This window comes from Cavenderia fasciculata, assembly GCF_000203815.1.
Source record: "Cavenderia fasciculata unplaced genomic scaffold Scf_ET2XIPL01CNAVH-3, whole genome shotgun sequence".
NCBI classification, from domain to species: domain Eukaryota; phylum Evosea; class Eumycetozoa; order Acytosteliales; family Cavenderiaceae; genus Cavenderia; species Cavenderia fasciculata.
The window spans coordinates 1,048,382-1,071,017 of NW_004457723.1; the positions used below are offsets into that span (position 1 = coordinate 1,048,382).

At 35.0% G+C, this 22,636-nt stretch overlaps 5 protein-coding genes across 5 annotated transcripts; 4 read left to right on the forward strand and 1 right to left on the reverse strand.

Annotated features, from left to right (window-relative positions):
* Positions 1-754: 754 nt before the first annotated feature.
* On the forward strand, positions 755-9,849 carry DFA_07258 (DNA repair and recombination protein PIF1; the record flags this gene model as incomplete). Its single annotated transcript, XM_004367064.1, has 16 exons — positions 755-2,528; positions 2,594-2,755; positions 2,827-3,149; positions 3,222-4,737; positions 5,602-5,666; positions 5,749-6,376; positions 6,445-6,609; positions 6,717-6,805; positions 6,887-6,954; positions 7,583-7,653; positions 7,942-8,099; positions 8,232-8,341; positions 8,651-8,670; positions 9,078-9,467; positions 9,543-9,618; positions 9,681-9,849. The coding sequence occupies 16 exons, from the start codon at positions 755-757 to the stop codon at positions 9,847-9,849; spliced, it is 5,784 nt and encodes a 1,927-aa protein (XP_004367121.1).
* Positions 9,850-10,470: 621 nt separating this feature from the next.
* On the reverse strand, positions 10,471-13,310 carry vatB (vacuolar H+ ATPase B subunit; the record flags this gene model as incomplete). Its single annotated transcript, XM_004367065.1, has 4 exons — positions 10,471-11,361; positions 11,589-12,539; positions 12,630-13,096; positions 13,247-13,310. The coding sequence occupies 4 exons, from the start codon at positions 13,308-13,310 to the stop codon at positions 10,471-10,473; spliced, it is 2,373 nt and encodes a 790-aa protein (XP_004367122.1).
* A 408-nt stretch (positions 13,311-13,718) lies between these two features.
* On the forward strand, positions 13,719-17,508 carry elp2 (WD-40 repeat-containing protein; the record flags this gene model as incomplete). Its single annotated transcript, XM_004367066.1, has 4 exons — positions 13,719-13,773; positions 14,551-14,589; positions 14,866-15,104; positions 15,172-17,508. 4 exons carry the CDS (start codon positions 13,719-13,721, stop codon positions 17,506-17,508), a joined length of 2,670 nt encoding a protein of 889 aa, XP_004367123.1.
* Positions 17,509-17,559: 51 nt separating this feature from the next.
* Positions 17,560-19,638, forward strand: cpnC (phospholipid-binding protein; the record flags this gene model as incomplete). The annotated part of the gene is made up of 4 exons (XM_004367067.1): positions 17,560-17,588; positions 17,833-18,069; positions 18,149-18,408; positions 18,500-19,638. 4 exons carry the CDS (start codon positions 17,560-17,562, stop codon positions 19,636-19,638), a joined length of 1,665 nt encoding a protein of 554 aa, XP_004367124.1.
* A 933-nt stretch (positions 19,639-20,571) lies between these two features.
* DFA_07262 (cAMP-regulated D2 protein precursor) lies at positions 20,572-22,356 on the forward strand (the record flags this gene model as incomplete). Its single annotated transcript, XM_004367068.1, has 2 exons — positions 20,572-20,730; positions 20,830-22,356. The coding sequence occupies 2 exons, from the start codon at positions 20,572-20,574 to the stop codon at positions 22,354-22,356; spliced, it is 1,686 nt and encodes a 561-aa protein (XP_004367125.1).
* Between the last annotated feature and the right edge of the window lie 280 nt (positions 22,357-22,636).

A 22,636-nucleotide genomic window follows, 5' to 3' on the forward strand; every position in this document is an offset into this window, starting at 1 on the left:
GATTGAATTGCAAACGCCAATAACTGTATATATCTACATGCATGATTTGTCCGCGATACCACAGACATATTTAATTTCATGCACAAACCAAACGATCCTTTGGGATAGTTTGTTAAGCCTCATTGACAAGTACGCCAAACCACATGGAATGATCGTATCTGGTGACTTCAACGAAACCACTAGACTCTCAGATCGCTCTCCACAAAGACCAATCTTTACCACCGCCAACCTTCCTCTCTTCCTTAGACGCCACCTTCTCTTTGATCCAGCTCCTCTTGATTCGCAGGAATCACTTTCATTGTTAGACTAGAAAACCTAATAGAAAGTTTAGAAATTAAAGGTATTATCATCTCTTCTATCATGAATCACTCAGACGTACAAACCATAACGCCTTACGGTCTGACCAATCACTACATTGAAACACCAATGATCTTGACCGTGCTCTATCAAACCATTGAATAGTTACATCTACATTCCTAATATTAGTTTATATATTTATACTACTCTGTCTTTTCTTTTCATTGCAATTAGTCGACTCGAGGGAAGTAAAATAATAATAATAATGAAACTCGAGATGATAGACTTTATCAAACCCTTCCAAAGAAGACTTGTCAGCGAAATTAATTAAAATTAAATTATTGTTAAAAAGTAATAATTGTTGTACTAGCAACAACAACAACAACGACTACAACGACAACAACAACAACAACAACTGCAGCACAGTCTCAGAGGCAGCTTAGTTGAATCGACGACCATGGCAAAAGGGTCAGCTGCATCTGCTACGACTAAATACTATGCAATATCAAAGGGCAGAAAGGTAGGCATTCTAACAAACTGGGATGATTGCTTGCACTCTGTCAACGGGTACTCTGGTGCTACCTACAAGTCTTTCAAAGACCCAATTGAAGCACACAACTATCTCATCAACCAACCAGATTATATACAAACATGTTTAAAACGATTCGAAAAGAATAGTCCTACCATCTCTTCAACCTCTCCTCAACCAATCACACCAGCAGCAGTACAAGTACCTGCATCAATACCAAAAACATCATCTTTATCTCTTTCTATTGTACCGTCAACTCAACAACAACAACAACAAGTTGGATCAAAATCATTCAAGACTGTTAGAGAAGCAAAAGATTATTTTCTTGAACAGATTAGTCCAACCATTATTCATAATCCTCCCCAACAACAACAACAACAACAACAAGTTCACGATACCGATAATAATAATGGTATAATTATCAAAAAGGAACCTATAGATAATGCAATAATGGAATTTAATGTTGATGATCTTTTTGATCCAAACTTTAAAGTAAATAGTTGTGGTGGTGCTGGTGGTGGTGGAGTAGGAGGAGGGAAGAACCTCAAACAATGCTCAATTGATAACTTTGTAACCTCAAAATCAAATTCAATTGATAAATATATTGTACGTGATGATCAATCAACAACTTTGGATACATTTGTAAATGATAATGGTGAAAGATTAGAGTTGACATACAAATTGACTATAATTAAAAATAACTCTCCTCCAATAACTCCAACCATTAATAATATTAATAATAATACTAGTTCAACAAATAATAATAACAATAATAATAATATTCCTCCACCAATATTTATTGCTGGTAAAATAACAAATCCATCAAAGTCTATTACTACAACTACTTCGACTACAACAACATTGGCAAAAACAAAATCAATGAAAAGAAAAGAGATGCTCGTGATAGAAAATGTATTGGACAATGAAGACCAATCAGATGAAAATACAACAGATGATGAATGTTTTGATGATGATTTAACAACTGAAACATTATCAGAAGAACAAAGATTTGTATTGGACCATGTTTTAAAGGGAAATAATATATTTCTTACTGGCGGTGGTGGTACTGGAAAGAGTTATCTGTTGCGTATCATGATCAGTTGTTTGAGGAAAAAGTTTAAAGTCAATGAATTGTATGCTACTGCCAGTACTGGTGTGGCAGCTGTCAATATTGGTGGCACTACAGTACATAGTTTTGGAGGTATTGGTCTTGGAACCAAACCGGCTGAAACATTATACTATCAAATTTGTAACAATATGAAAGCATTGAAAAGATGGACTAGTTGTAAATGTTTGGTTATCGATGAAATATCAATGATATCAAAGACTATATTTGATTTATTGGACTATTTGGCAAAAAGAATTAGATCAAATCAAGAACCATTTGGTGGTATTCAATTAATTGTAGTTGGTGATTTCAGTCAATTGCCACCTGTCGTAAACGATCGAAAAGCATTACAACCTGGAGAAAAGAAACAATACATGCATCAACAATTTTGTTTCTTGTCACCCGCATTTAAACAATTGTTTACTCAAAATTCTTTTAATCTTACACAAGTCTATAGACAATCAGATACTACATTTATCGATATTCTCAATCGTATCAGATTTGGTATTGTTAAAGATGAAGATATTCAACTTATAAATGATAGAACCTCAAGACCTTTATCAATTACTGATAATATTATTCCAACTATTTTATGTATGTAGAAAAAAAGAAAAGAAAAGAAAAATAAGTTTATATTTACTCTTTTTTTTTTTATTTAGATCCAAAAAAAGTAAATGTTCATGAAGAGAATATTAAACAACTTGCATTGATTAATGAAAAGGAATATACTTTTAAAGCTGATGATTATGGTGACCCTCAACATATGGGTTTTACAAATTGTCAAGCCCCTGAAATTGTTAAATTAAAAACTGGTGCTCAAGGTAACCAAAAAAAAAAAATATTAAAATTTAAATAATATTTTAATCAATTTATTTACTTTTATTTATTTTAGTTTTACTTATGGTCAATCAAGATTTTAAGAAAAAACTTGTAAATGGGTCACGTGGAGTCATTGTTGGATGGGAATCATCTAATGAAAGCAAAGATGAACTGTTGTTACCAATAGTCAAATTTAATAGTGGTATTCAAAAAACAATTAAACGTCATACATGGGAATTGGAAGAACGAATCCTTTACAGAAAAGAAGAAAAGGTTCGAGAAGTAATTGCATCGAGAACTCAAATACCTCTTATTCTAGCATGGGCTATATCTATTCATAAAAGTCAGGGTATGACCATTGATAAGCTATCAATTAATTTGGATGGCGTTTTTACTGTATGTATAAATATAAAAAACAAAATGAGAAAAATTGTTTATTAACTATATTAATCCAAAAATTTTATTTAGTTTGGTCAAACCTATGTATCATTGTCTAGAGCAACAAGCTTGGATGGATTAAATTTACAAATTCCAATTACATCTGCACATGTATCTACTCATGAAAAGGTGATTGAATTTTATGATCAAATGAAAAAAAATAATATGATCAAAGCACAAGAACCAAAAAAGATTGAAGAAGAAAAAGAAAAGATTGAAGAAGATATTGTTCAACAAACATTAAAGAAATCAAAAACAGAGCATGATATTACAAATGACAATCAAAAACTTTTACAATTGGATAATAATCAACAATCATCAAATTCAACAACAGTAGTACCTGTTGCAGACTTTGATTCTTTTGATTTTTCAGATGACAAATCATTTACATCTGATACAAAAGATGATCAAGATCAAGATCATTCTTTTATAGACTCTGATCAAGATGATTGTACAGTTCAAGATGACGATGATGTTCCTCTTACTTTTCAAGAATGTGCCAATAATAATAATAATAATAGTAGTTGGGCCAAAGTAGAACAAGAAAGTCAAATAGATAAAAATACTAATATAAGAATAAGCAACAACAACAACACAACCAAAAAGACGACTTCACTGGTGATTTCAAAACAAAAACCATCTGACACGACCATTAAAAATAATATTTTACCAACAACTAATATTAATAATGATAATAATAGTTCACCAACAACCAATAATAGTTTACCAACAACTAATATTAATAATGATAATAATATTTTGCCAACATCAACAATTAATATTATTGATATTGATGAACCAGAAATAGTAGCAACACAAGAAATGGTAGTTGGACCTAATAATATTAATAATAATATGGATATTGATTTTGATTTCGAACTTGCCAATGATAATAATAATAATAATAACAACGAACCGGGAATAGTTCAAACATCAGCTCAACGTGAAATTGTATCTACCAACTCTATCAATAATCACAATGACCCAGAAACAGTACCCAAACCAACTCCATGCGAAATTGTATCTACCAACTCAACCAATAATAATAATAATAATAATAATGATAATAATAATAATAATAATAATAATAATAATAATAATAATAATAATAATAATAATAATAATAATAATCAACCAGAAATATTTGGTCCTAATAGCTTGGAATTCGATTTTGATGACCCAGAAACAGTACAAACATCAGCTCCCTGTGAAATTGTATCAAACAATTCAATCAATAATAATAATAATAATAATAATAATAATAATAATCAACCGGAAATAGTACCAACTCCCTCGAACAATATTAATAATTTAGTCGAACCCCCAATCAATAATAACAATAATAATCAAAATAATAATAATAGTAATAATAATAATAATAATAATGATATGGATATTGATTTTGATTTTGAGACAACAGTTGGCCCTAGTGTAGAAACAAATCAAATCAAACAAGCCAAACGACCAGTTAGACTAAACCTGACTTTATCCAAAAGTAAAACATTGGATAATAATCAAACAAAGTCTAACAACAACAACAACAATAGTAATAATTTCACACAAACCAATGATGATGATCATGACTTTGATTTCAATTGATTAATTTTCAATTTGAACAATAAACTTGTATATTATCCTATATAGTTTTGACAGTCAGTAGTTCACTTGTAATCTTAATCAACCAATCCAAACTAGTTAGTTCACAGCAAACATGGAACACTCTAAATTCATATGACAATTTAAATCAAAAGAAAACCCCACAAGTCATCAACACAACACCCCAACTTGATAGCTGCTGTTGCTACATCTATCTGTCGTAAAACATGATGATGATGGCGATAGTATACTTACTACACACAAGATCATACTAAACATCAAAGGTCGACTCTGACAATAGAAAAAATTCATACCACCACCCAACAAATCATTCTAAACAGATTTTTGCATATGCAAGTGATGGGGGTCAACTTCACCACCGTTTCTGTTTATTATTGTCCACATTCCATTGCTCATTACACAATGGATGGTATGGGATGCAGGTATAGATAGAGTTTGGGGTGGTAAAATGAAAAGTGATCATCATTCATTGTAGATGTTCTGTTGGAGATGGATGGATGATATTAAGTAAAAAAATATCATATCATCAATTACTAGTGTATACCATGTGTCAGTGGATCAATGTTTTGATGATTTTTGATGATGATGATGATGATGAATATGTTCATGATCAACAGTCAATTGATTTATCAATTGTTTTTGGGTAACAGCCAACTTTGCCTACACCATACAATATTTTTCATTGTGCATTCTCCATACCGATTGATCAATTATATTTATTTATTTATTTATTGACAGACACTAGAATAATTAAAATAATCACTATAACATTATAAATATTTCATAAATATAGAGAGTAAAAGGAAAATGAATAGAGGTTTATTAGGAATTCTCCTAATTGGTTTATTGATTGTTGCTGTAAATTTTAAACCAAATTAATATTTTATAAATAAAATACTTTATTAACCCCATCAAAAATAATATAAATTTAAAAATTTAGGTAAATGGTTCAAACAGAAACAACAATAATGAAGATAGAGAAGGAATTTCTCTCCAAACTTCAATAATCTTGAGAAAATATGCTTTGGCTCAACAAATCCAAGAGTTGAATAGAATTTTGAGAGATTTGTCATTATCACTCGACGCTGAACAATTAAGAGCCTTGGAAGAACATGAAAAGAAAATCCAAGACCAAGAGGCAGGTGGTATTTTTGGATTTTTAAATGGAGTTGACAAGACTGGTGCTCAAACTGGAACACCAACTCAAGCTCAAGCATCAAACCAAGCTACAATCGGTAGTGCCCAAGGTGTCATTGGTAACAATATCGGTGACTCTACCGGTGCTCGTCTTACCCTTCATCAAACCAGTGCTGGTGATGAAGGAGGTATGGGTGGAATCCCATCCTCTACCGGTGAAAATCCAAATACCGGTGAATCAGTCCAAACAGGTAGAAATACTCAGGGAGGCCAACCAGTCGAAGGTATCACTCTCTTTACCACCAAAGCTGGAAATCCAAATGGTTTGTTGTCAAACACTGTAGTCACTGCTGCCCATACTTTGGCCAATGTTATTGGTGGTCGTTCAAGTGGAGGAATTGCTGCTTCTTTGGGTGCTATTGATCAAACTGGTATGATTTATTAAATACATTCGTAGATTTTGAATAATATTTTATTAATAATTTTTGTTTTTTTATAGTTGGACAGGTACTTGGAGGAACTGTAGGATCAATTGGCCAAACTGGAGTCACCAACCAAGCAACCCTTGCCAATTCTGTTGCAAGTTTATTGGCTGGATCGAGAACCGGTAGCTCTTCCCTTGGCCAGTCTATTGGAAATGCTATTGGAGGTCCTGTTCAAACAGGTATGAATTTAAAAAAAAAATAGAAAATTAATTCGAGTTATTTACCCTTTATAACACTTTTCTTTCTTTGGTAATCATTCCTTCTATTTCGTTGTGATATATATTAGTTGGAAATGTCATATCTGGTCCAGATGGAACTATTGCCCACTCTATTGGACAAAATCTAGGTCAAACTGTAGTTGGAGATGGTGGATCGGTAAGTTTTATTTTAAAACTGATATTGTTGCACTATGATTAATATTTTAATTCCTTTATCCATGTGTATGTATACACACAGGTAGGGTATGTCATTGCAGGAAACTTCCATGTCTTAGGAAACATTCCATTCCTCAATCATGCAGTCATGCAAGTCACTGGAGTCACTCGTGAGTTGTCCTGGGGTTATGAGCCAAATGGTCCAAATTCATTGTTGGAACATCTCATCCAAAACTATCCAAAGGAAAATCAAGATAATAATAATGAAAATAACAATTAACTCTAAAGAGTTGATTTGGTTGTTGCTTTAATTTAAAAAAAAATATAAATAAACTTTTTTTTACATTTTTGTAAAAGAATATTTTTTGGGAATTGGAATGCCCTAGAGCAGGTTGAAACTCTCTGACTTTTATTCCTTTTTTCTGTATCTTGTTCAGTTCTAACAAAGTTCTTGGTCAGGAAAATCTTATCAGAATATGAAGCTGGAACTTACAAAATCAATCTCAAACTGTGGATCGGTAGGAAAATATTATCAAAACTGATAATACTGCACTATGAATTAAAACTGATCTTGTTGCAGTAAGATTAATATTTTAATTCCCTATATCCATGTGTATGTATACGCACAGGTAGGGTATGTCATTTCCATTCATTAAAAAAATCAAACACCACCCCCAGCTTACACTTCTTTCTTTTTGAAAAATCAATACATTCCCCCATATTTCATCAATTAGTACTTCAACTTTTCTAATTATTAATAACCAATAATATTCTTAAGAGTCAACTGCTTACTATCTTTTAATCATAGAAAGAGTAGAATATCATTTTGGGTTAATAATCAGAATAACTGTATATAAGGTTTTAGTTTATGTTGACTGTCAACAGCAGACAAATACAGAGAATACTGGGGAGATAATTTCTTTTGTTTATATTCTAAAAGAATGATATCAATGGTAAGAACTTTATTTTATTAATTATATTATAACGATCTAGAATCTTTTTAAAATAACTAACTTTTAATCATTCTCTTCTACTAATTAGTTTTGTGGTCTTTAACATAAAAAAGATAGTTTTATCTTATCATGCATTCTGATGGAGGATGGAATCACTGGTGCATTATACTCTACAAAAAATTAGTAAAAGAAAAATTGTTAACAACGAATACAAGTCCTATCATAATTATTTGGTGTAGCAAGCGCATGCCTCCACAAGTCAATGTATACTTGAATGCAATCCACCAGTATTGCAAAGTTTCCATCTCTACTCGTTTCGTTACTCAATCAGGCTATCTCATTGCATTGAATAGCCAATTTCTCTGGAATCTCATCGTTCTCGTCATCTTCATCATCACATTCATAGTCATATTATTCTTTATCGCCTACTTCTCCTGTCTCATTGCTGAAACAAAAGAGTTACCTTCGTCCTAGCACGGCCCCAGTCTCTTAACCAAGCGGTGTAGAGGTGGCTCAAGATTGTCAATGCCTCACCCTAACTTTTGCACTCCATTCGAAAAGGACACCGAGACTAAAGAATATTAGTAAGTTATTAAACAATTACCAACTTTTTGGGAGTATTACATCTCTAATATTAATGTTTATTTTCTAGAAATTGAATCTCACTTTGAAAACAAATCTATCTTTCGAATACAACATTTTCTCTGTTGCTGGATGACACAGTTCAATCTTGTCCAGCTTCTCAACAAAAAGTACAAGAGTTCGAAATGGAAGGAGACGATATTTATTTATATGGTTTTGGGATTGGATTCAACAAGAATAGTATGTTTAATTAAACCCATTTCTCACTTAGGGTTATGGTCCTATATTTATTAACAACTTATTTAATATAGTTCCCAAAAAGAATGGTTTGGTGAATTGTCATCATCTCCCACCCTCCTCTTCCAACCGGCATTGGTCTCATAAGCCAATTTATAAATTACCTGTGTTGGACTAAAGAATACATGTGTAACAGTGGTTATGGGCAGACTAGATGCAGATACTCCAATAGCAACACGTGATTATCAGTCTGGACCAGTATTCAATTCTCTCTTGCAGTAATTAAAATGTGAGCATTGGTGTATTTTCTAGAGATCCCTGTTTCCTTGTTTTGGTCCAGAAAAGACTTTGAAACAAATGGTAAAAGATTCGAAATTGTCAATGCCTCACCCCAACATTTACACTATTTTCAAAAAAATAAATCAACCAAAAATAACAAAGATAAATCACCTAAAAAGGAAAAAGAAGTCAAAAGGAAATAGAAATCAATTTCCACACAAGTTTCACCGTCAAAGATTGATGATTCTGAAGAAATTGTTTTCACTTCATCTTCTCCACCAACATCATCGTCGACCACAGCGAAAAGAAAACTTTTTGGCGATAATACAACTGTTGATCCAACACCTGCCAAACCAACGCCAAAGGCTTCTGGAAAGAAGGTGACCCCAAAGCCAAAGCCTGCCAAGAAGGCTGCCTCACCTTTTCCAACAGCATCATCATCATCGTCCACAGCCACCTCATCATTATCCTCTACCACTCCAATGGATCTTGGTGATGATCAAACCACCTCTACAACTACAACTATTTCTGGTTCAAAGGAGTATTATTATGAAACAATTATCAGCTTTTTAGAGTCATTTAACTCTTTTTATTATGTCGCCGAGATGAGAGGTATGATTATCAGAGTAGAACAATCAATATTGAACATTTCTAACATTCATATAATTATAATATTATTATTTCTAGAGAAATTGAATCTCCCATTAGAATGCAATACTTTCTTTCGTACACTGGCAAACCAAAAGAAAATTGAAACATCAGTGTGTATAAAAAATATTAATAGTACAATTTGTATACTGACACTTGATTGTTTTAATTTATTAGGGTTGTAATGAGAGAACAAAAGGGTTCTTATGCCTTTGGAAAAAAGGATCTCAAGTTTGATGCTACAACAATGAACAACAGAATTGCATTGGAGCAATCATTTAATATTTTCTCCAATGGATGGAGCGCCATCCACCATTCAGGCTTTCTTTTGGGATTGGGTGGATAGTCTGGATTGTTCACTGCATTGGTACGGTTCGTAAAGGTTTTACACCTGTGTCTATGTGGATTGTGTCCTTTCATGGATTCCACAAGCCATGAGATTATCAAGTTGTTGTTTGATAATATTGGTTGTGGGTACAGTGGAGGGAAATTAGAATTCGAAGATCCAGAACACATGATGTTCCCCTCCATTGAACGAATGAATAATAGAATTGGCAACGTCAAGAACAATATGGAAGTGGTATATCTGCTTTTCTAGGCATTAGATATGTTCCGTAGCTGTTGGTATGGATCAAAAAGGTAATAATCAAGATAGTCTTTTGATTGTTTCGATCCTCTATACCGATACCAAAGGTGGCCATCCAGAATATCCAAGTCCATATTCTCTTGACACACACAAGTGACTATGACCTTTGAAATCTCATGTGATGCCCACCTTTGGCATTGGTATTCTACCAAAGCCCGGGCTCTCTTTTTGCTCGAAATAAAAACAGTCTCTAATAAACCAAAAAATAAATAATAATTGACAATATTAATATTCACCATAACAAACCAAGTCTTATTATTTGAGTTGTTTGACTTTCTATTGATTTTGAATACCATAATACTGTCTATCTTTTATTTCTCTTTAATCATCCTCATCGTCACTTGAATATTGGAATAAACTAGAAGATGTAGATTCATTTGTCTCCTTATTACTATTATTACTATCATTATTATTACTATTATTATTTATATTATTATTAATTTTTACAACTTTAACATTAGAACCAAGTATACTTTTCTTTGGTTCCACTTTTTTAGTTTCCATAATGATAGCAGTAGTTTTAGAATCAACATCGTCTTCATCGATTCTCTTTACCGTTGGTTCTTTTTTACTATAAAACATTTCTTGAATGACAAGTTCTTCTTCTTGTCTTTGTTGTTCCTCTATTTCTTGTTGTTTCTTGAGACTATACTCTAGTAGTTGTTCTGTGTTTACATCTGCATTTCGAGCATTGAGTGCACGCAATTCATCCAAACCATCCAATATCTCCATTTCTCTTTTTGATTCCAGCGTTCTATTCTCCAATGCCTTCATTGAATCTTCTTTTTCCTCTTGTTCAACCTTTAATCGTTCAGCCTTTTCCTCTGCCGTTTCTTTCCACGATTCATAGTTTCTGGTTGCACCAGATTCGCATACATATTCAGAGTTCTTTGGGTCGGTCTTGATTGCAAGTTCAGCAGCACATCTTCTACACCGAATGTAGAATCTAAACACCTTTAAACCAAGGTATTCTTCTCCATCGACTGTTTCCTTTTTCGAGTTAAACTTTGTTCCTCTACCAATATATTCTCCACAAGTATTACATCTGATGCTCATAGGTAGCATCATAACAACCTTGATTGTATTATGTTTCTTTACACCCTTTGCTCTAGGTATCTTACTAGGATCAAAGTCTGGTGGATAATATTTACTTATTACTTTACGTTCTCCCATTCTTTTATATTGTGTATTATTATTACTTGGTGAAATAAACTATAAACTAAAGTTGTACAAGTTTCATTAATGAAAATTCAAAAAATAAAATAAAAAATAAATTAATTACAATACCAACTCTGTATATTATATATTTGTGTTTATATATTAATATTTATTATGAATTTTATTTTTATTTTGTTATTATTATATTTTAAAGGAAAGTTTTTTGTTTTAAGAAGATTGTTATTATTATTATTTGTTTAGTGCTTTGGGGCATTATCTACAGTTGACTTGCCAGAGTTTTCGTCGTGCTTTTGACGAGAGTAATATTCCTTGATGGTCTTTTCTGTGATACGCTTGAGCATGTTGCTTGGGAAAGTACGGAGGAGAGACCAACCGATTTCCAAAGAGGAGAAAATGTCTCTGTTTTCATAGTAGTTTTGTTGAATGAATTTGCCTTCAAACTTTTCCAAAAATTCGAGGTACAACTTATCTTCAGAGGAAAGAGCTTCCTCACCAACGACAGCCTTCATGGCTTGGACATCCTTACCGATGGCATAGTTGGCATACATTTGATTGGAAACTTCAGAATGATCGTCACGAGTCATACCCTCGCCAATAGCCATTTTCATCAAACGGGACAAGGATGGGAGTACGTTGATGGGGGGATAGATTTGACGATTGTGGATTTGACGATCGACGTAGATCTGTCCTTCTGTAATGTAACCAGTAAGATCTGGAATTGGATGGGTAATATCATCGTTTGGCATAGTCAAAATGGGGATTTGAGTAATTGAACCGTTACGACCAGCAATACGACCGGCACGTTCGTAGATGGTGGAAAGATCTGTATACATATAACCTGGGTAACCACGACGACCTGGTACTTCTTCACGAGCAGCAGATACTTCACGAAGGGCATCAGCGTACGATGACATATCAGTGAGAATGACGAGTACGTGCTTCTCGCATTGGTAAGCAAGGTATTCGGCAGTGGTCAAGGCAAGACGTGGAGTAATAATACGTTCAATGGTTGGATGATCAGCAAGATTGAGGAACAATGTGGTTCTTTCCATAGATCCAGACTCTTCGAAATCTCTCTTGAAGAAACTAGCAGTTTCCATATTAACACCCATAGCAGCGAAAACAATGGCAAAGTTATCATCATGATCATCATTGACACCCTTTCCTGATCTCTTTACCAAACCTGCTTGACGACAAATTTGGGCGGCAATCTAAAAAAATAGAAAATAGAAAATAGAAAATAGAAAAGAAAAGATTAGGATAATGATGATTCTTTTTCTTTCTCTCATCTCCTCTCTTACTTCATTATGTGGAAGACCGGCAGCAGAGAAAATTGGAATCTTTTGACCACGAGCAACAGAGTTCATAGTATCGATGGCAGAGATACCAGTTTGAATCATTTCTCTTGGGTAAACTCTGACGGATGGATTGATTGGTTGACCTTGGATATCAAGGTAATCTTCTGGGAGGACTGGTGGACCCTTGTCGACTGGCTTACCAGAACCGTTGAAAATACGACCCAATGAATCTTCAGATACTGGCATCTTCAAAACGTCACCAGAGAACTCGCAACGAGTGTGCTTGGCATCAATACCAATGGTACCTTCAAAGACTTGTACGACGGCTCTCTTTCCTGAAATTTCGAGGACTTGAGCCTTTCTTTGAGTACCATCACCAAGGGTGAGGGTGACAATTTCAGAGAACTTTGGTCCCTTAATATTATCTAAAATAACCAATGGACCATTTACACCAGTTACTGTTCTGTAATCTAAATGAATATTAAAAGTAACAAAAGGAAGGAAGGAGAAAGGAAGGAATAATCAATCGATTTGATGAATGAATGAATTGTTAGATAAATATATATATAACTTTTTAATTTAATGTCGTCATCATGTTGTTCATTTCATTTGTTACATACCCAAACGTGGATTAACATAGTAATTTCTGGTAACAGCAGCAACATGTTGATCAAAAGCCGACATTATTATATCTATAATATAGTAGAATAATAATAATCGTAGGGATAGGATATTAAAGGGGGTGAAAGAGGAGGAATGTGATGTTAGTGTGAGTTGGCTGACGAAGGAACAGCACAGAGAGAAAAAAATTTAATTTTTTTTTTTTTTTTTCAAAAGATATTATTATCACACATAAACTAAAGTGAATGGAAGAATCTCAAAGATGAGTTACTACTGTAATGAATTGATCGATAGAAATAGATAAAGATATAGATAGATATATGTATAGTTTAAACATGAACCTTTGAACAAGATATCTAGACTGTTGTTGGATGTGGTGGTGGTGGTGGTGGTTTTGGGGTTGGTCGAGAATATGTGCCCTGGGACTGAAGTTGAGTAGTGATTGCATAATATGATTAAATAGTTGATAATATGATCATAATCTATCTCTCTTGGTTATTCTTTTTGTCTTTGATCATCCATTCAAGTATCTATTCTCTTGATAGTGTTGGTGTGTGATAATAATATCTTCGTTTGATTCGGTTTCAACGATTGTTTCTTTTTCTTTCTCTCTGTTTTGGTTTGACTTTGTATATATATCGCAGAGTGAGACATACCACTGTATTAACTATCTAAATAATATAAAAAAGGTAAATAATTTATATAATATAATAATAATAATACAACAAAAAACAACAATAACAATAAAAAAAGAACAACAGCCTCTATGAATGAATGCACTCATCCTCCAAGCAAAAAAAATCGAAAAGGAAGAAATTTTCTTTTTCTAAAACCTGGGCGTGCACAACCGCATCGTCTCAACAAGGATTCTTCAGTCGAAGTTGTTACCAGTCCTCGACCACTCTCTAATCTACATTCCCCAAATCACCAAACCTGTTTGATGATGATGTTGGTTGTTGAGTCGGTTTAGGAAAAGATATAATTATATTTAATATTATAAATAGGCGTAGGCAGTATTTGATCGACACGACTAGTTGTAGGAGCTTATTATTAATATGATTCGATTGTCCCTGGGCAATCTTTGGGTTCCCCTCGTCTCATATTAATATGTTTAACAAAAGGAGATAGAGATAGATAGATTGAAGTTACTTTTAAAAAGAATATAATTTAATTTATAAAATAGAGAGAAGCAGTAGAGAAGTAGAGTCTCTAGATTTATTCTTATACCAACATTCTATGGTGTATGCAATTTTTTAAATAAATGAATTAGGAGAAGAAATTGAATAATATTGATATTTTTAAGATAATAATAATAATAACAGGCCAACATCGTTCCCAACTTGTAAATATTATAGACATATACATTTATGTAGATATATACTTGTGATCAGAGTGAGGTACTGAAAGACTTGTTTCTTTGTTTTTTATTAAAAAAAATAAAATAATAAAAAAACAATGAAATAAGTACTCTTTCAAGTTTCGGGCGACTGATTGTTTGTTTCTTCATATCTTTTATATTACTTGCACTCAGATAGATAGATAGAGATAGAGATAGGGAGGATGAAAGAAGATATAAAATCAGAATTAGATTTTATTAGTATTGGATGTAATTGTATAGGCGATTCGATAAGTTGGGGTAACAATGGACTCGTTGCCTATGGAGCTCACAACTTTATTGCATTGTTGTCACCAAGCATTCCAAAGGTGCTTGCAACACTACCAGGTCATAAAGATAGAGTCAATCATGTACAATGGATCCCAAATTGTACTCGTAACACCGAAACAAAGCAATTCAACAATGAAGAGAATGAATTGGTTTCAGTATCATCTGATCATACTATTATCATTTGGAAAAGAGTATGAATATATCAGATAGGATAGATATGAGATATATATATTAACATTCATTTATTTTCTATTTTAGAATGAAAATAATAATAATACTTTATTTTCTATTAAAGAAACATTAAAAGGACATAGTGATAGTGTAACATCATGTTCAATTGTTAGAAATGATAGAGATGGATCATTGTTGTTGTGTTCGACATCGACAGACAATACAGTAAATATTTGGAAGAGAGATGCTGGTGTTGATAGTGTGTTTGCATTGATTCAATCGATAGAGTTTAAACCTCGTATGATGACATGTTCAAGTCTTGGTTTCATCCCTGGCACCAATACCGCTATCCTAGTGTTGGGTGGCGTCGAATCAAAAATACATCTATACGTACAAGACTTTAGAAAGGAGGGTACAATCTTGTTTAGAAAGGTTGTTTCATTGCAAGGTCATCAAGATTGGATTAGATGTCTCAAATTTAGATATATCCCACAAACCGACGAGTTGTTCCTCGCATCTTCATCTCAAGACAACAAGATTAGATTATGGAAAGTTTCACAAAAGATTGATCAACCTGCCAAACAACAGGAGCAGGAGGATGGGGAAGAGGATGAAGGTATCGATACCAACACATTGATAGATTCGTTAAAGAGTTCATCGATTACTGGTGTCAAGTCATTGTCTTCAAAGGGACATATATTCAATGTTAGCGAGACCGAGACGACCAAGGTCAAGGTGATTGTCTTGTTAGAGTCGGTCATGTCGGGTCACGAAGACTGGGTGTACAGCGTCTCGTGGTATCCCGTCAACAACAAACAGGATGGTACGCAAGAGATGTGTTTGGTGTCGTCGTCGATGGACAAGACTATGATTGTCTGGCGTCCCGACCCAAAGAGTGGTGTGTGGATGGACGAGGTGCGTATCGGAGACATGGGTGGCAACATCCTCGGTCTCTATGGCGCCGTCTTTTCACCAACTGGAGAGTACCTCTTATCACACGGATACAATGGTGCATTCCATCTTTGGGGAAATGAAAATCATAACAATAACAACTCAAGCAGAGCAGTGTGGAGACCAGAGATTATCACATCGGGTCATTTTGGTCCTGTCCAAGATCTCATGTGGGCACCTGATTACAACTACTTTATCTCTTGCTCAACCGACCGTACGTTGCGTTTGTACAGTCAGTGGGATTCATCACAAAACCAGGATCGTGTAAAGGGATGGTTCGAGATTGCACGTCCACAAATCCACGGATACGATCTTGAATGCTTCACCTTTATCCACGGCAAGAACCACGCCATCGTGTCGGGTGCCGAAGAAAAGATCTTGCGTGTGTTTTTGGGCTCACAAAACTTTATCGATACATTGTCCAACATCTCGGGTGTCGTCTATGAGGATGACGGACAGATGCGTCCGGCTGCTGCCAACCAGCCATCTCTTGGTCTCTCCAACAAGCCATTCTTTACCACCGCACAACAGGACGGTACGACTGACGGACAAGAAATGATGATCGCCGCCACAATGGCCGAGGACAATGAAGGATTGGGAGAAGGTGGTTTCGAAGATCCCGTCCCATTCAACCCAGCTGTGCTCGCCACACCACCATTCGAAGAGCATCTGTTACAAAGCTCGCTCTGGCCAGAAGTCCAGAAACTCTACGGACACGGAAACGAGATCATCGCAGTCGCCGCCAGCTACGACGGCAAGTACATAGCATCCACCTGTCGTGCCTCTTCATCCGACCAAGCAACCGTCCGTATTTGGAGTGTTGCCAACTGGCGTGAGGTTGCCAACCTCAAGGGACACCAACTGACCGTCGTCCAACTCGCCTTTTCACACGACAACCGATACCTACTCGGCGTGTCACGTGATCGTATGTGGTCGTTGTGGCGTCGCACTTCTGATGAAACCAACCCATATGTCCGTGTTGCCGCATTACCAAAGTCCCACGGTCGTATCGTATGGGGTTGTTCATGGTCCTACGATGACAAGTTATTTGCAACAGGTTCACGTGATAAAATCATCAAGATTTGGGCAAACCAATCCGAATCATCGTCATCATCAACAGTTGAACAAGAGAATTGGAAGGCAATTGCAACATTACCAACCTTTACATCTGGTGTCACAGCAGTAGAGTTTGCACCAGACGTTGATCCAGAAAATTACATATTGGCCGTCGGTGAGGAAGAGGGTCATATAACGATTTGGAGTGGTCCAAAGACCATCACCTCTACCGATCCATGGAAAAAGATTCATACTATTGATTCAAATCAATCACATATTTCAGATGTTAGAAGAATTAGATGGCGTTTAAATAAGAAACAAGAAGATGATAAAAATAATAATAATAATAATAATTCAATTCAACTAGTTACATGTAGTACAGATAATTCTGTTCGTCTATTTAAATTAAATTATTAAAAATAAATAATAATAATAATATCTTTTAGAAATAGAAATTAATTAATAATAATGCACAATAAGAATATCTTGGAAAACAGGTAAGAAATAGGTTGAACCAAAAAAAACAATGATATCACGCATATATGCACCGACAGGTCCACGTTTTGAGACTTTAATATGGTTCTTTTCTTTGATCTGTTGGGCGATCAAGATTTTTTTTAAAAATAATTTGTTTTCATCAACCTTCACAGCAATCAAGCTTCTACTTTATTATTTAACCGCTAAGTCTCGACTTATTCATTATTGTATTATTATTAATTTGTATTATATATATATAGATAGAGATATGCAAGTTGTACAACACCCAACTTCAAAGGTAGAACTTAGATTTCAATGTACTAAACTGACCAATTTAGATACATTCTCTAAAAGTGATCCACAGATCTATATCTATCATCAACAAAGAGGATCAAAGGTTTGGGATTTATTAGATAGAACTGAAAAGATTCAAAATAATCTTAATCCAATCTTTAGAAAGGTTGTCAATGTTGATTACTTTTTCGAAGATATTCAAAATTTGTATGATTGATGAAACATATAATGATACATAAATAACAAACACTTTATACTAATAATTTAATTTAATTTTAATTAAAAGAAAAATTGTTGTAATTGATGTTGATAATGATCATACATATGATTTAAAGAAACAAGATTTTATTGGTGAATTGGATACTACTTTGGGTGAAATCATCTCAAAACCAGGATGTACTCTTATCAAAGACCTTAAATCAAAGTCTAACAGTTTTGCTGGTACTATTCAAATTGTTGCCGAAGAAATTAGAGCTACTGGTTTAAACATTAAGTTTAGATTTGGTGGTAAGCATTTTGATAAAAAGGATCTTTTTGGTAAATCTGGTATGTCAAACACAACACAAAAGATAGTTATATATATATATATATATATATTAATATATATGTACTAATATTTATTTGTATTTTTATTTAGATCCATACTTTGTACTTGGAAAATATTCTGGAACTGGATATCAAACAGTTTATACAAGTGAAACACACAAGAATACATTGGATCCAGAGTTTAGAGAGGTGATGTTAAAGTTGGAGGAATTGTGTGGTGGCGATCTCAACAGACCTATCCAATTTGAATTTTATGATTGGGATTCTGTTGGAAAACACGACTTTATCGGCTCGTTCAACACAACCACTGCCGAGTTACTTGCTGGCAAGAAGGACTTTGATGTGATCAACCCCAAGAAAAAGGAAAAGAAGAGTAGCTACAAAAACAGTGGAGTTGTACACTTTCACAATGTGCAACAATGCAAAGACTATACATTCTTGGACTACCTCATCGGTGGTTGTGAGATTAGTTTGATGATTGCTATTGATTGCACTGGATCGAATGGTGACCCCTCGTTTGCAGGTTCGCTCCATTACAAACATCCAACCGAACCAAACGAGTATGCCAAGGCAATCGTCAGTGTTGGTAATGTGTTGGGTCCATACGACGCCGATGGTATCATCCCAGTCTATGGGTTTGGTGCCACTGTTCCTGGTGTCGGTCGTGTCAACCATTGCTTCCCAATGTCACTCACTGATAATCCAAATGCACTCGGTGTGCCAGGTGTACTCGACACTTACTACCAAAACATCACACGTGTCGATTTCTCGGGTCCAACTTACTTTGCACCTATCATTAATGCAGCTGCTTCGTTTGCTGCTGGTGGTGGTGCACAAAAGTACACCATTCTCTTGATCATCACCGACGGTGAGATTTGTGACATGGAAAACACAATCGAGTCGATTGTCAAGGCTTCCACCTTGCCCATGTCTATCGTCATTGTCGGTGTTGGTAATGCCAACTTTGACAACATGAATGTATTGGATGGCGACAATGGTGTTCTCATTGCCCCCTCCAAAGCCAGAGCCGAAAGAGATATCGTCCAATTTGTCGCTTTCAATCAATACAAAGACAAAGACTTTATGCTCTTGGCGAATGAAACACTCAAAGAAATACCAGGTCAACTTTTGGGTTACATGAAATCAAGGAATATTCAACCAAATCCACCAAGAGTTGCTCAAGCTGTTCCACCAGTTGTTGTTGCTGCTACTCCAGTTCCACCAAAATAAATAAATAAATAAATAAATCATGTTTGTACTTGTACATCTATCCTTTCAATCACATGTATGCATGCATTGTGTGATTGATAGGACCCGTTGTCCATTATTATTATCAGTTTTAAAAAAATTGCAACATGGGTTTTGTGTGAATCATGAGGTCATACTTCTATTCATTTTATCTTGATCTCTTTTATTTACACAACCAAGCATTACAACAAAATATGTAGTTTGGACAACCATCAGCCGCAACACAACTTATAATAATTATAATGTCATCCATCACATTGTCATCCACAACAACAACAACAACAAAATAAAATAGACTTGTGTTTTTTTTATATATCCTTGTAAATTAGACACTATACCATCAAATGTCATATCATTTCCACACACACACACTGTTTCAAACTCTTTTATAAGAGGAGAGGGGATGTGAAAAGAATAGATGTTCATATGTGTATATGTTCATGAACATCACGTGACAACAATTGCAACGTTTCACAGAGTTGGTAATGAGTGAATGGTTCCTTTAAAGTATTTGGTCATATGTTCAAATCAGATTGGTTGATAGATTAATTGGATTGGATTGGATTGTATTGTAGGATGACATTCAATCATTGTTGACAACACAAGTTATTGTTATTATTCTATCTGATTGCTGTCCAAGTAATCAATAGATGCATCTAGCAGTCAATGATACCAATAATAGATTTGGCACATTGTAGATTGGCATATCTACACAGATTCTTTCTTTAATTTTAAATTGTGGATAATATTCATCAAAAATGTTGTAGACCAAAACTATAAATAATGGACCATTCCAAAGTTTCAAATCATCAACTTCAATCAATCAACAATCAACAATCTAATCTAAAACAACAATATAATAACAAATAATTATTGGTATCAATACTATAATACAATAATAATAATAATAATAATATGAAATTTATAATAGTATTACTATTAATAACATGTCTGGTGGCAAATGCTACAAGTAAATTTGACAATCGAAGAAAAAAGTCGGCTGGTGATATCGTAGTTACTACTGATGGTCCAATTCGTGGTGTTGTCGCTCCTACTCATCGTGCATTTTATGGTGTATGTATTATTTATAAATATATCTTAACTAGACATCTCTCATCATTTGAATCAATTATTCTAATTATTATTGTTTTTTTTTTTTTTGTTTTTTTTTAGATTCCATATGCATCACCACCAGTTGATCATTTAAGATTTAATGATCCAGTAGATGTACCTGTTTGGACAGAGGTTAGAGATTGTCTTACTCCATCAAAGGGATGTGTTCAAAATTGTAATTTACCATTGGGAGCATGTCCAACTGAATACTCTGAGGATTGCTTGTACCTCGATGTATTCACCCCAGCCAATTCCTATCTTAAAATCAATGAAGCTCCACGTCCAGTACTTGTAAACACTCCAGGTGGTGCATTCCAGGTTGGTTCGGGATCAGTCCCACTCTATGACGCCTCGTATATGGCCAATTCATCTGGTATCATTGTGGTTGTGATCAACTATCGTTTGGGTGCACTTGGTTTCCTAGCCACTCCTTCGACATCTGGTAATTTTGGATTCGTCGATCAGGTCAAGGCACTGCATTGGGTGCGCGACAATATTCATGTGTTTGGAGGTGATCCCGACAGAGTTACTCTTTTGGGTCAGTCTGCTGGTGGTTTGTCTGTCGCCGCTCATCTTGCCTCGCCATTATCATCCAACCTCTTCCACAAGGCCATCATCATGTCGTCTCCTACGACGCTTGGATTCAAGCCACAAGCAGACGCCTTGAAAAAGGGACTCAAGTTTGCTCAAAAGTTGGGGTGCCCAGACCAATCACTCGCCTGTCTCCGTTCCTATGATGCTAGCGATGTTTTGACCGCTCAACTTGCCGTCTCCGGCGTTGACCCCACCGACCTGCTCAACTCGTTCACTCCATTTTCTCCAGTCCTCGACGACCAAACCTTTATGATGCAACCAATCAGCATCTTTAACACGACCAACTACAACGACGTTCCAGTCATCATTGGCCATGTCAGAGATGAGACACAGCTCTTTATCTACCTTGGTCTCAATCGTACACTCAGTAACCTCGAGTACCAGTTGGCCACAGTTCAAATATTTCCGGGTAATGCTATAGCAGTCCGAGCCATCTATCCAGGTCCTGTGTGGGCCGACAACCGTCCAGTCATCACCACACTCACCAACGACTACTTGTTTGCCTGTCCCACACGTCGTATCTTGCGTGACTTGGCCATCAACTCGGATCACCCAGTCTATGCCTACCACTACAAGCATCTCAAGGAGGCACCACGCATATACCCATGCGAACAAAAGGTATGCCACGGAGAGGACCTTCCATACCTTTTCAACACATACGAAAAAATGGGCTTTTACGCCAGTCCAGGTGAAATTGAAATGTCGGTCCAAATGAACAACTACTTTGCCAACTTTGTTGTCAATGGTGACCCCAACATCGGACTCGAGGTTGACAAGGATTGGGACCAGTATTCTGAAAACCAAACGTACCTCTCTATCGATGTCAATGACTTTGCAATGGTCGATGTCGATGGCTTGTATCCAGGCTGTGATCTATTTGATACTCTTCCAAATGCCTATAGTCCAGGTACCAATCCTCCAGCTAGCAGAAGAAGACCAAATCCAAATCAAACTAAAACTGTCACCAAATCAAAACATCAAAGAAAAAATTAATCCATCCCAATCCAATCCAATTTAATCCAATCCTATTCTATTTTCTTTTAACCAATTCTTCAGTAATTGATAAATTATTAAAATAATATATATTATACCTTTTTTTTTTTTTTTTAAAAAATAATTCTTAAACAGGCTGGCTGGCAGGACACAGTAGGTATTAATTCATTTCAAATAGACAATCAAGTTTTAAAAAGATATGTATATAGGGGATTGTCTAAATGTAATGAATTAATACCTACATTTTGGAGTTGAGAGTGAGTAATACAGCGGGTAGATG